Below are 14,775 nucleotides of genomic sequence, written 5' to 3' on the forward strand. Positions count from 1 at the left end.
TTTATTCCCAGTAATATGACTGCATTTATAGAATACAAAACGTAAAAACCTGTATCACTTGAGCTTTCCTGCACTATCTCATCACTCTTGACACAAAGACACAGTGTGGTCTGTCACAGAGTTTTCTTTACCTGAGACTGTGGAACACCTTCAGCTTCTGGCACAGCTATGTGTTTGTCACTGTTTTCTTCATCTTGTTCAATTGCTTAAAAAAGAAAGAAAGAAAGAAAAGGAACAATATTAAACAAATGTATTAGAAATCATTAGATGTTTCAGATAATTTTCTCTCAGATAGCAATTTGGCAGAAAAATATAATTTAAGTAGACTCATAAAATTTAAATATCAGCACTATTTTTTGTTATTCAGATGACAAATTAATTAATACCACTGGGCATGTTCTCATTATCTCATTTATTAATTTAATGGCAGTGAAAATACTTAATCTCAATTCTCCTCTTAACCTAAGCCCATCCAGACATCTTCAGTATTAAGCTTCACTAAAGTGAGTTGGACTACATATGAAGGCTTCTAACAATTTTACATGAGAAGTTGTATTAAAAGAAAAAAAGATATATATACACACACACAAATATATATAAACATATATATGTATAAATATATTTTGCTGTTGTTAGGTGCCATTGAGTCAATTTCAACTCACAGTAACTGTCTTAGTCATCTAGTGTTGCTATAACAGAAATACCACAAGTGGATGGCTTTAACGGAGGAATTTATTTCCTCACAGTAAAGTAGGCTAAAAGTCCAAATTCAGGGCATCAGCTCCAGGGGAAGACATTCTTTCTCTGTCAGCCTTCTCATCAACGTTCCCCCAGACTAGAAGCTTCTTCATGCAGGGACTCCGAGTCCAAAGGACGTGCTCTGCTCCCAGTACTTCTTTCTTGGTGGTATGAGGTCCCCAGCTCTCTGCTTGCTTCTCCTTCCTTTTATCTCTTGATAGATAAAAGGTGGTGTATACCACACCCCAGGGAAACTCCCTTTACGTTGGATCAGGGAGATGACCTGGTTAAGGGTTAATCCTCTTAACCACAGGCAGAGATTATTATTTATAATACATAGGAAAATCACAAAATTGAGGGCAACTACACATGGCCTAACCAAGTTGACACATATTTTGGGGTGACAAAATTCAATCCATTACAGTGAACATTTGTGACAGAGTAGAACTGCCCCATAGGGTTTTCTTGGTTGTCATCTTTATGGAAACAGGTCACCAGGTCTTTCTCCTGTAGAGCCTCTAGGTGGGTTCGAACCACCAACCTTTCAGTTAAGCACCATTGTGCTGCCAGTGCTCCTTGTGTATGTGTGCATATAATACAGTATAAGTATATATATATACATGTATTGCTTTTACTGACAGTTTAAATTTCATATAATAAAAAAAGCACAAGTTTTATATTTGGATTGCTTGGTGCATTGCCACCACAGAATTCCAAACTGTGGAATCTTGAATCCACCTCTTCTCCCGTATTTCCACAGCACCTCCCTATCCAAGTCCTTATCACCCTTTCTGGAATGGTACAATAACCTCCTACACAATCCTAATTCTGAGACAGATAGGGTTAACTGTGCTGGTAGGAAGATTCCAAAAAAAAAAAAACCGAACCCACTGCCGATGAGTTGATTCCGACTCATAATGACCCTGTAGGACAGAGTGGAACTGCCCCATAGAGTTTCCAAGAAGCACCTGGTGGATTTGAACTGCCAACCTCTTGGTTAACAGCTGTAGCACTTAACCACTATGCCACCAGGGTTTCTGTTAAAAGATCACTATCTAGAAATTGGGTAAACAGGAACCACACTCCGTCAACATGAGATAAGGCTGAAACAACCTGTGAATTACTATGTCCTTCTTAGTGTTTTTCTAGTCCCTTCCCCCCTTATAGGCTCCACATGCGCAGAAGAACAAAGTGTGGCCATTGTTTAACCTTCCTTAGCCCTCTGAATATGGCGATCTAATGCCTAAGATCAGTGTGCTTGCGCTATATGCCATAAAAGTGATGCCAAGGGCTGCAGAGAGGGCTAGATCTTGAATATCAGCGGGCTCCATGTCTGAGAAGTACTCGCTCCTTGAAAGAAGCCCACTAAATATTCATTATTCTTTTGTCTCCACCAAACCTGTATAAGCCCTAGCCTTGCTTCCCTTTTCCAGTCAGTCTTTTGGAGAGGCTTAGTTCCCCGCTGACTCCTTTTGTTTGACTCAAATAAAATAAAGCTTGCTGGAGATAAAGTTTGTCTTCGTGTATATTCTTACTCGGGGAAAAGACAAGGACACTTTGTGTCAGATTGGCGATTGGTAACAATTCCAGCGTCTCCCTAACCCAATCCAATTTGGACACAAGTGCTAAGAAAATGAGTCTCAAAAAATATAAAAACAACATATGCCATGCTTTGGCCTATTTATTGCTTACTTCATACCAAGTCTGGAAACCCTCATGCGTAATGGTTAAGAGCTCTGGCTGCTAACCAAAAGGTGAGCAGTTCAAATCCACCACACACTCCTTGGAAACCCTATGGGACAGTTCTACTCTGTCCTACAGGGTCGCTATGAGTTGGAATCAACTCGATGGCAACAGGTTTGGTTTTTTCGGTTTGGTACCAAGTCTGAACCTCTCTGCTTCTCACTGAAGGTCTTCCCTGAACTCTCTAGCTTCCTTCTAATCTCCAACTTCACAGTGACATTAAATTCCAAAACATGTATTACCCACCTCTGATCCAAGTACAATGGTTTAATTACTTTTCTCTTTATATTTATTGAGCACCTACTATACACCTGGTACTGGGATGACTCCTCTGGGCAAGACAGACAAGGTCCCTGACCTCCTGAAGCACACATACTAGTTGGGGATTTAGTCAATGAACAACAAATACTACTACAACTAACAACAGTGACTTAAAAAAAAAAAAATGAATAATGAAGGTCATGAAAAGAGTCTTCAAGGAACAAATGGAGAAATGAGAAAGAACTGTGGGAGAGAGGTCATTTTAGAAAGGTGACCAGGGACAGTTCTTCTTTGAGGTCATATTTGGGCTGAGACCTGAAGGTTGAGATAGAGCCACTCATGCATGGCTTTCATGCGAGAAAGCCTGGAGAGCGCACACGCCATGGTATACCCAGATTTTCATCTGACAACACAGGGAACTACTAAAGATTTAAAGAAGGGAAGTGGGTGATTTGATGTACATTTTCAAAAGTCCTTTTTGGTTTCTTTGTGGAAAATGGGCAAGAGTGGGAGTAGGGAGGCCAATTAGGCAACTACTGCTATCGTCTTGGCTAGAGATGTCAATGGCTCAGAACAGCCAATGAGCTGAGGATATGTGGAGGATCTGAGCTGTATTTTCAGACAAAATGAGCACAACTTGCCAATGAATTGAAAATAGGGGGAGGAAGAAAGGGAGATAAGAGAGAAGACACAATCAAGGATTATTCCTAAATAGAACAGGTTATTCCTTGTATCCACCATACTATTTATTCTCTGTCCTCTTGGTCAAAAGCAGGTCAAAAACACACCAACCTAGCTGACAGTAAGCTCACCTGCTATACTTAGGGATCCAGTTTGCATTACTTTGTGTACATTTAAATATCATGCTCTCTGCTGTGCATTTTAAAAAATATATTATTTCATGTACCTTTTGCTTTTGTACACCTTTTATGCCTACGGCATGGTACTTACCGTGGAGCCCACCTACAATGCTGTGTACATAGTACAAGCTCTGTAAATGCTAACTGGGATGAACAATTCATCCCCAAGTGACCAAAATGGCACTGCCTGGTTAACCCACTTATATAAGCTATTCCTTTTTCAAATATTTATGAATTAAAGAGGGGTGGGGAAATTCTTCTGTTAAATTCCACGGATAACTAGGATAATTCCCATCAGCTGAGCCTTTAAAGGCAAGGTAGGATCAGTGGAAGTGGGTGAATGCTTTTCTTCTATTTTCAGCAAAAAGTTCCATTCATGCTTGTTCAAAGGGGGCTGTGCTGCTGCCCAGATGTTGGGGTCTGCCTTTTTTCCTTTTCTTCATCTTTCACATCCACCATCATCCTCCCTAATGCCCCAGAGAGAGAAAAACAGCAGGGAGGGTTGTTCCCAGCTGCAGGATACCAACCGCCAAAGTTGGCTGGGTGCCCAGCCCTCACTGGGCTCCCTGGAACACTGTGTTCGAGGGGCTCTGGGCTGTTAGAGCTGACGACTGTTGTTGTCTTCTAGCTGCAGCTGGTGGGCTACCCGCTGCCCAGCCTGTAAGAGGTTGGTTTGGTAGGCTGGGTGGCCAGCAGCGCCCAGAATCAGACTCTTTCTTCCTGAAGCAGCTAAAGTCTCTTCACAGTGCCTATCTGGCTGAATTCAGCAAGGCTAGGCTTGCTGGTCACCTTTCTCCTGGGCTGCTGTAAGCCTCTGCCAGCCCAGGTAAGGCCTTTATCAGTGGACACAGGTCCCCCACTATGTCCACGGCGCTCTGCCACCATGCCTCCCAGTGCTTCTCCTCAGCCAGCGGATGGCTTCTATCTTAGGCAGCCACCTCTTGCACCTCAGCTTTAGCTTTTCCTTCTTGGGCAAAAGACTCTGTCTCTGCATCTCTCTTGAGGAAAGTGATACTCCTTGCGACCAGGTCCAGCTTCTGCACCAAGTCGCTGAGGTCTATCTTGGTCCTGGCAAAGATGTTAGTGCCCCACAATACAGGGGAGGTCTGCATAATGGGGCTGAACCAAAAGCTAAGAAGTTTCCTGAATACAACTGAACACTTTGAGGGACTGAGTCTGGGGACGATGATTTTAGGGGACATCTAGGTCAACTGGCATAACAAAGTTTATTAAGAAAATCTTCTGCATCCTACTTTGGCGAGTGGTGTCTGGGTCTTAAAAGGTAGCAAGTGGCCATCCAATATACATCAATTGGTCGCAACGCACCTGAAGCAAAGGAGAATGAAGGACACCAAAGACACAAGGAAAATATTAGCCCAAAAGACACAAAAGGCCACATAAACTAGAGACTCCATCAGCCTGAGACCAGAAGAACTAGATGGTACCTGGCTACAACCAATGACTACCCTGACAGGGAACACAACAGAGTCCCTGATGGAGCAGGAGAAAAGTGGGGTGCAGAACTCAAATTCTAGTAAAAAATCTAGACTTAATGGTCTAACTGAGACTGGAGGGACCCTGGGAGACACAGCCCCTGGAATCTCTGTTAGCCCAGAACTGAAACCAGTCCCAAAGCCAACTCTTCAGACAAAGATTAGACTGGACTATAAGACATAAAACGATACTTGTGAAGACAGTGCTTCTTAGTTCAAATAGATACACGAGGCTAAATGGGCAGCTCCTGTCCAGAGGCGAGGTGAGAAGGCAAAAAGGGACAGGAGCTGGTTGAATGGACATGAGAAATCCGGGGTGGAAAGGAGGAGTGTGCTGTCACATTATAGGGTCACATAACAATCTGTGTATAAGTTTTTGTATGAGAAACTAACTTGAACTGTAAACTTTCACTTAAAGTACAATTAAAAAATAACAAAATAAGATATTAGTGCCCACAGACGCCCAAACCTTCCCTCTGGCTTTGCCACTTGTGGGTTGTAGTGGGGATGGCTCCTGGGCCAGAAGTGTGGTACCAGGTGTGGCCTCCTTGCTGAGCCTCATGGCCACTGGGTACACCTGGGACCACAGCTCCCTCACCTTCCCCATCTCCTGGGTGGAGACCCACGGCCATGAGGAAACACACCGTAGAGCCTGCACTATTGCTACTGTTGCCTGGTTAGAAGGAAACTTAGGAATAAAGAAAAACACTTACGTTTTTGCTGAAAAAGTAGAAGCAAGAGTGCAAAAATAAAATATAAAATTCACTTAAAAATGCAATGGATAGAAGTAAGGAGCTTCACTTAACCAACTGAAATAATATAAGAAATTTTTCCTCATCCTGTAATGGGGAGCAATTTTAGGATGCTATTTTCCTGGAGGGCAATGTGATAATATACTAATACAAAATAACCTCATCTAAAATACTAACCATACCTTGGCACTTAATTTAGTCTTTCTTTGAATTTTTGCTTTTCAAAGTTTTAGTTTAGAAGACATTTTGGAATATTTTTGCCTACTAATTAATTCTTCACTGGTCATTTCATGTTTGTTTTTAAAACAACAAGATTCTAGGTATAGGCATTTCTTATTCTTACCTTGTTATACTAGGACATAAAACAGGCAGGGCAATGGATAACAATTTCAAGATTGTGGTTTAAGCATAATTAATATATACTGTGGTGCAATGGGTTCCTCTATATATGGCCTTTCTGGTCTTGTGTTTGTAATTCTGCCAAAATAATTGGCTGGGCTACAATCTTGCGAGGGATTGGTTTGTTTACTATGCAAGTAAAGTGTATAAGACACTTGCAGGTGGGATTCCTATATTACTATGCATATAAGGTACCTGTAGCCTACTTAGGGGATCGGTCAGTTTTGCCATCCTGCTAGGCTTAATAGGACCGATTCCACAGAGGCTGAGGGAGACCTCATTACATCAAGAAGAAGTCTGGAGTGAAGCATGTGTTTTGCACTAAGGCCCTGGGGTCTTTTCCCTGAGATCCAACTAGACCCAGGAGACCGCAATAACACTGTAGATAGTGCAAGATGGTGGTATAAGATAGCTGTAGCAGCATGAGTATCAAGAACCAGGAGACAGTGCCAGGCAGCTGCAGTGGCCTTCCTGGGTCACAGAGTGAGGTGGGCTACAGTAGGCTTGCTGACCCATGGAGCAAAAGAGCTGACCGCCTTGGGGCAGGAGGCTTGCTGGTGGAGTGGGGTGCCTTGGGGCCAAAAGAGTTGTATCATTTGCTCTTGCCTGCCTGATGTCATAGCCTGCCCATGCACCGGCTGGGGTCAGAGGCCTGAGCACAGCCTGCCTGTGAGCACACCCGAGAAGGGGCTGAGAGCTATCTTGGTTAGAAGCTGTCTTGATTGATGAACTCTATCCTGTCTTCTGAGTTGTTCGTTATTTTCACATTGATCCTGATCCTGAATTGTAACATGTTACTTACCTAATAAACACTATAATCATGAGTATGGTCTGAGTTTGTGGCCACCGCAACAAATGATGGAACCCAGCAGAGAAGTAGAGAGTGCTGTAGGGAGGACGGCTGGTGTCAGAACTAGTAAAAAGCTTGGAGAACAGAGGTATGTCTGACTTCCACCTCATAGGAATCAGCTTTGTGTTTATGATGGTGATTCTCATTCTCCCTCCTGAAGTTAGACAAGTTCTACTACTACCACTATGGTTATATATATGATAAAGTCAAAGGATTAGATAAGCCTAACAGCAAATCTGGGATAAAAACTCAGTCCTGTATTTCTAGTGTAATCCCCAACAACAATACCACATTTATTGTCATAACTTTAAAGACCTCAGAATTTGTTAACAGAATAAGAACTAGAAATATAAGCAAGTTTAGGGACTTGGCAAAGTAACTCAGCAATCTAGCTCAACCTGCATTAAGGGAGAACCACTCAAAGTTCTGGTAGACTTTTAACCTTAGCACCATGATGACGAAGATAAGACAGTGTTCTCTTTCAAATTATAAATAACATTATTTTCTTGGAAAAACTGGAAAACCATGATGCCAAGAATGTATTTTAGCCAGTGGTTCCCATATACCCCTTGGGAACAAAAACTTATTTATCCTGGACTTCCACAGATTTATGATCACCCCATGAAACCACATGCATGAAATGCACAGTTGGAGTCATCTAAAAAGGAGCGCTCTATTGACCCTTTAATACTTACGTTAATGGGAAGCAATAAATAAGGAGACACTTTCTCACTTCGTGCCTCTTAGTGGTGCAGCCGTGTGGTGGAAGGAGGAAGAGGCAGTCACTTAGGCTTTTGAGTTTAATTTTTCTTTTATCTGATCAGAGTAAGGGTAGGTTGGGGAAAATTTCCTATGCAAATATTGATTCTGGGACAGTTCCCTCCAGTAGAACACGTACACAGGAACGACAGCTTCTGGGACCGAGGGAGGCTGGGAGCCTTACTCTATGCCAACACAAACCATCTCCTTATCTCCCCGCACAGAGTCTAAAAGACTTTGAAAAAAACTTGCTACAGCAAAAATCACACATATAGTATCTAAAGCATGTATTTTAAATAGTGCACAACAGCGCCTGCGTAAGAACTAAGAATGTATATGGACTAATGAACACAAATTCATATCAGACTACCTGGTCCAAATGAATCAATTTAACCAATTTCTAAGTTAGCCAACAGGGATTCAAGATGAGCAACAGCTGGCAGCCTCTAAGGATTTTTAAGGCTTGCTTTGATATCACTTTCTTGTTGCCTTAGAGACAACAGTTTTTCTCTTCCCACATCTTATCAGGATGAGTGCCAAGAAAACTCTCCTAACAGTATTATTTAAACACAAATGGCTTGATGTCCCCTAAAATGATGCTTTTTTACTTTCTGATTTTTTTTTGTAAAGGTAAGAGCCACACTAACAACATTAGCAACGATGGTCATGATGCATTAAGTGGCTAAATTTGAGGTCATTCTTTAAAAAAATTAACTGACCTGTTTTTTCCTACTGATTTATAAACCATCCCAAAATTTTTACTACAGACAGACATTTAGGATTTCAAGTCTGAGTATGATCTTCATTTTAGAGGAATTGGCGACTATAGGTAAGAAAAATAATCTGTTGGGTGGTTTGCTGAGAATTAAAGTTTTGGCAATAATGCATTTCACTTGTACAGTATTTTTACACAGAGAGAGTGCTTGCATAAAGGGTTTCATTTGATGTTCACAAAATCTGAAGAATGGGGCAGGTAAACATTCTCCCATTTTATAGATGAGGAAACTGAAGCTAGTGAGGCTAAGTAACTTGTCTTATCATTGTTGTTGTTAGCTGTGGTGGACTCAGCACTTGACTCAAGGCAACCCCATGCACAATGGAATTAAATGCTGCCCAGTCCTGCCCCGTCCCCATGATCAGGTGCAGATCAGACCGTTGTGATCCATAGAGTTTCACTGGTGGATTTTTGGGAGCAGATCACCAGGCCTTTTTTCTAGTCCATCTTAGTCTGGAAGCTCTACTGAAACTTGTTCAGCATCATAACAACATTCAAGTCTCTGCTGACAGACGGCGGGGAGCTGCACTGAGCTGTACTGGCGGGGAATCGGACTTGGGTTTCCCATATAAACCAAAAACCCATTGCCATTGAGTCGATCCCAACTCACAGTGATCCTATAGGACAGAGTAGAACTGTCCCATAGAGTTTCCAAGGAGCAGCTGATGGACTCTAACCGCTGACCTTTCTGGTTAGCAGCCATAGCTCTTAGCCACTGTGCCACCAGGGTTTCCTGTACAGAAGGTGAGAATTCCACCGGTGAACCACCTGCGCACCCTGACTTGTCTTAGTCCTCGCATGTAAAACGCACACGTATCTGGGGCACTTCACCTCTGCCTCGCAGTCAAGGATGGTCAAACTACAGCACCTAATTCATTTATTTGGATCTTGACTAGTATTTCTTTCCTTTTTTAATGAAATAGAACAGAATACAGTAGAAAGAATAAGGAAAAAAAATAAAAGATCAGAATGTTTTTCCACTAGTAAAGTTAAGGCCCGACTGTTAGGTCTCAGACTCTCCTCCCAGGAGCATCTCTCACATTTCTTTGTTTCTAGCCTGGAAGCCCTTGTCTGCCTTCACCAGATGAAACTGTTCTTGTCCAAAAGGCTTTCCAGTGCAAACATCATCTCGTTATGAAGATCCTTCTGAATCCTCACCACTTGCATTGATGGCCCTTGTCAAAATGAAAAATCCCTCATCCTGGCTGGTTAAAGCCCTTTTTCTGCACACTAATGTTTATTTATCTCAATGTTTTATACCTAGCAACATGAATGCCTGTCTTTGTTAATCTACATTATGAGTTCCTCAAGGGAAGAGCCTATGTTTTCGTATTTCCAGCATCTAGGATAATTTCTAGAACACAGTCGTGCTAAGTAATGGTCTACTGAATTTAACAAAGCTGATCAATTCAGAAAGTAATAACTATAAGGCAAACACAAATTGAATAATATGTCACATCTAGTTTGGGGAGACGGCACTAGGTTAGGTCTAGGTTGGTTTGGGGAAAGGTCGAGATTATGAAAGAGGCTTCAAGGAAAAGGAAGATTCTGGCAGGTGGATGAGGTGAGGGGGAGGAAGGGCAGTTGAGGTAGAGATGTTGACATAAAAGGGGGCAAACTGGAAGAGAGCATGGGTCTAGCATGGGGCCAATGAATGGTGTAGTGTTGGGAAACACTAGCAAACAAAGCCAGAAAGCAAGTCCACCTTGGACATCAGGCTGAGGAGCTTGGAGGTCATTTAGTAGCAAGGAAGTGATGTAAGCAAAGGAAATGCCACCATCATTGTAATAAATTCACATAGCTACTGAACTCCTAGAGCCCTGGTGCTGCAGTGGTTAAGACCTTGACTGCTAACCAAAAGGATGGCAGTTTGAATCCACTAGCTGCTACTTGGTAACCCTCCTATAGGGTCGCTATGAGTCGGAATTGGCTGGATGGCAACAGGTTTGGATTTGTTTTTTTAATTGAACTCTTACTGTGTTTCAGTTATATGCTAAACTCTATGAGTTAACAATTTAACACCCCTTCCTACCAACATTTGTTCAATATCATTCAATCTTCCCCATCACCCTCTAGAAGAAGTACAGGTAAGGCTGGACTGAGGTGTCCACTCTGGGTAGGTTAACAATTTAACACCCCTTCCTACCAACATTTGTTCAGTATCTGTTCAGTGTTTATTTAGTAGGGGTAGTGAGAAACTGGGTTTCTATTAATAGAAGATGAATACCATTTCTTGGGATTTAGCACATTCACTTCTTTTGAGTTGTCTCGCTTGGTAATTTTCCTGACACTCCTAACTGGATAGTGTGATACACTCACACTTATGGAGGAGTGAGGAAAATCACTTACATGGATGCAACCTTCTCGCCTAGTTCCAGCAAATACCCACGCATGACTTGGTTTCAGAATTCCCACTGATCACCAACCAAAAACTTGTGAGTCTGCAGGCTGGTGGGGCTACCCTGATGGGCCTTGAGCAATGTGCCCAAAGCACAGACCCAGCAGGGGGTATTTATTCATTTCTAGTAGATGAGACTGATTTCCTTGGACAAAGCAAGATCCAGTTACATTTTGACAGTTATATGATACATTTCTTAGAGAAACCTGAGTTAAATGGCATCATATACCCCATTATCTCAGTGATATTTTAAGGGAGGTGTGTGGCTGGCCTTCTCCTTAATCCGATTCCAAGCACTGTTATTATTATCTTCATTTTACAGATGAAACACTAAGGCCAAGAGCTGCTAAACAGCTTGCTCAGAATTACACAGGAAGTCAGTGTAGAAGACAGTTGAATACTCAGGTGTGTCTGACTCTTGATAACACCCCTTCCTACCAACATTGGTGCCAATATGCTATGAAGACTAAATTATTACCTAAAACAAACTGAACATGAATGAGGCAACAAAGAAAACAATTAGGTTTATAGCAAACAGATTAAGCAAGAGCTGAAGTGAATGTACCTTCCTTTTCCTACTTGGACTTCAGCCTCTTTGAAAATTAGGACTATAAAGACCTGCTCATTGTTCAGCATTCCTATCCACTCAATCCCACCCTGCAACATACTTCACAACCTATGGATTTATATAGAGCAGATATCAAACGTTTGCTTCAGAAAATGAATATATTATTTTTACTTATATTTGAATATAGGTGTGCTGATCTTCTGGAAATTTGCAGCACCTCAGACAACACAGGAATCCCTGGGTAGCCCCAAGGGTTAAGTGCTTGACTACTAATGGAAAAGTTGGGAGTCCAAACTCACCCAGAGGTGCCTTGGAAGAACGACCTAGAGATCTACTTCTGAAAGGTCACAGCCACTGAAAACTCTATGAAGCACAGTTTTACTTTGACATACACAGGATCATCATGAGTTAGAACCGGGTCAATGGCAGCTGGCTTGGTTTTGGGTTTTCTTTTCAGACAACATAATAAATGTGTAACAAGGAGAATAAGACATAACTTGAAAACCCCCATCTTCCCTATTGGTGGCTCCATCCTTCCTACGTTTGACTGGAAGTGGCTCAAACCACTGAAAAAAAGGCTCTGGGCTGCCTTCCCTGCTGCCTAGATGACTGCATGATTTATCCCCACCCTAAGGCAGAGAGGATTCTATTTCAATTCTGTGTCTTTGTCTTACAGCCAAGACCCTCCAAACTTCCTTTTCTTTTGCTTCTTAATAGGTTTTTACATTGTTCTCGTGAGTGAGATTTAATACGTGCCGGGTCAACAGAAAAGCCATTCAAAAGAGAAAAATGATAATGTCACCAGAGCAAAGTGGATCCCAGATCAAGTCCTTTAATTAGAGCACAAACATTTACCCCATTTGTCAGGGTAATAAAGAGGTAATCAAAACTTCATCCCAGTAGTCTGTTTGGTTGCCCTTCTTTTGGCAGGGGGGTGGGGGTGGGGGAGGGTACCAAAAAACTTTTAAAGCAAAGATGGCCTGTACATTATACAACTAAAATAAAACCTCAGTGAACAAAAATTCAGTTAACCTTAACTACAATCTTTCTTCAGTATTTTGCTTTAGAGACAGAAAGGCAAGTGGATATATAATGGCTTTAGCTTTCCAAGTGCCTTTCAAGGATGCATTCTGGTGACAGGACATATTCAGGCTAATCTGCTAAAATCACATCTGTACCATTACCAACTGGTAAGTGATATAAACAGCAACGACGCTGCAAGGTTTTCATACATTAACAAAGAACCTAGTATACTCCAATACCCTAATTCTCAGGAATTAAATTAAAAAAAAAAATTTATCTCAGTAAGTAAAAGACAAATGATTCCTGAGCCTGTGTGCAAGCATGAAGCTCCATGCTTTATACCATGTCACTTAACCTTTCCACACCCCTAGAAGGCAGGTGTCATGAGCTCCATTTCATAGAAGAAGCCACTGAGTCTCTGGAAGCTACTAAGTCACAGCAAATGGCTAAGCCACGGCTAAAACGAGTCTCTTGATTTGCTTTTCACCCCAAAGAAATTCTGTTTCCAGGAATGTAAGCCAGAAAGTGAGATTTGTGGAGACAAGTCTTGTGACTAAGTAGGCAAGTAATCTACATTTAAAAAATAATATTTATTACAACTTTATGGCAATTCATATGATGCGCACAAGTTTTCCTGTTTCTGAATTTTGGGCAATTCTATTGCTAAACCTTCCCGTTGAGATTCTGGTAGAATTCCAAAACATACAGAGGAATCAAGAACTCCCAGGAATCCTAGTATTTGCAAATACAAACAACACACAAATGGGCCACAAAACAGAAATAAACCAACGCAGAAAGCCCAAGAGGAAGTCAGGAAAGAGGTTTTTCAGTAGCCTGTTCTGGTTTTTTTTTTACTGATATTTTCAATTGCATCATGTGCACGCGAAAGCTGGACAATGAATAAGGAAGACAGAAGAATTGACGCCTTTGAATCGTGGTGTTGGCAAAGAATACTGAATATACCTTGGACTGCCAAAAGAATGAACAAATCTGTCTTGGAAGAAGTACAACCAGAATGCTCCTTAGAAGCAAGGATGGCGAGAGCACGTCTTACATACTTTGGACATGTTGTCAGGAGAAATCAGACACTGGAGAAGGACACTGTGTTGGTAAAATACAGGGTCAACAAAACAGAGGAAGCCCCTCAATGAGATGGACTGACACAGTGGCTACAACAATGGGCTCAAGCATAACAACGATTGTGGACATGGCGCAGGATCGGGCAGTGTTTCGTTCTGTTGTACATAGGGTCGCTACGAGTCGGGACGAACTTGACAGCACCTAACAACAACAATTCTGGTCTGTGAAGCTGGCCTATATGAAGAAGACTGTGGCATCAGGGTTGGAGGAAGACTCATTAACAACCTGTGTTATACAAGTGACACAACCTTACTTGCTGAAAGTGAAAAGGACTTGAAGCACTTGCTGATGAAGATCAAAGACTACAGCCTTCAGTATGGATTATACCTGAACGTGAAGAAAACAAAAATCCTCACAACTGGACTAATAAACAACATGATGATATTAAAAAAAAAAAAAAAAATTGAAGTAGTCAACTATTTTCACTCTACTTGGCTCAACAATCAATGTCCACAGAAACAGCAGTCAAGAAATCAAATGACATAGTGCACTGGGCAAATCTTCCACACACTGACCCAAGCCATGGTCTTTTCAAATCACCTCACATGCATGTGAAAGCATGCATGAAGACAGAAGAACTGATGCATTAGGATTGTGGCACTGGCAAAAAATAGTGAATATTACCATGTACTACAAGAAGAGTGAGTGAATTGGTTTTAGAAGAAATATAACCAGAATACCCCTTAGAAGCAAAGCTGGTGAGACTTTGGCTTGCTTACTTTGGGCACGTTATCAAGAAAGATCAATTACTAGAAAAGGACATCATGTTGGCAAAATAGAGGGTCAACAAAAAGGATGGAAACCCTCAATGAGATGAACTGATGCATCAATAGACCAAAACCTACCAAGATCATGAAGATGACACAGGACTGGGCACCGTTTCATTCTGTTATACACAAGGTCACCACGAGTTGGAACTAACTTGACGGCAACTAACAACAACGTTCTAGGCTGTATCACAGCTTAGATTATATGAGGATCTTCCTTATATCTCATGTAAATCTATCCTGTTAGAA

General features: G+C 41.7%; 1 protein-coding gene across 2 annotated transcripts in view; it reads right to left on the bottom strand.

Annotated features, from left to right (window-relative positions):
* Positions 1-14,775, bottom strand: part of RAPGEF5 (Rap guanine nucleotide exchange factor 5) — a 274,113-nt gene that overhangs the window by 125,552 nt on the left and 133,786 nt on the right. For both annotated transcript variants that reach the window (XM_064290063.1, XM_064290064.1), the window contains one exon: positions 132-205. In XM_064290063.1, the coding sequence (XP_064146133.1) occupies positions 132-205 (74 nt within the window). The remainder of the gene's footprint in view (positions 1-131; positions 206-14,775) is intronic.

Source organism: Loxodonta africana, chromosome 8, assembly GCF_030014295.1.
Source record: "Loxodonta africana isolate mLoxAfr1 chromosome 8, mLoxAfr1.hap2, whole genome shotgun sequence".
In the NCBI taxonomy this organism is placed as follows: Eukaryota; Metazoa; Chordata; class Mammalia; order Proboscidea; family Elephantidae; genus Loxodonta; species Loxodonta africana.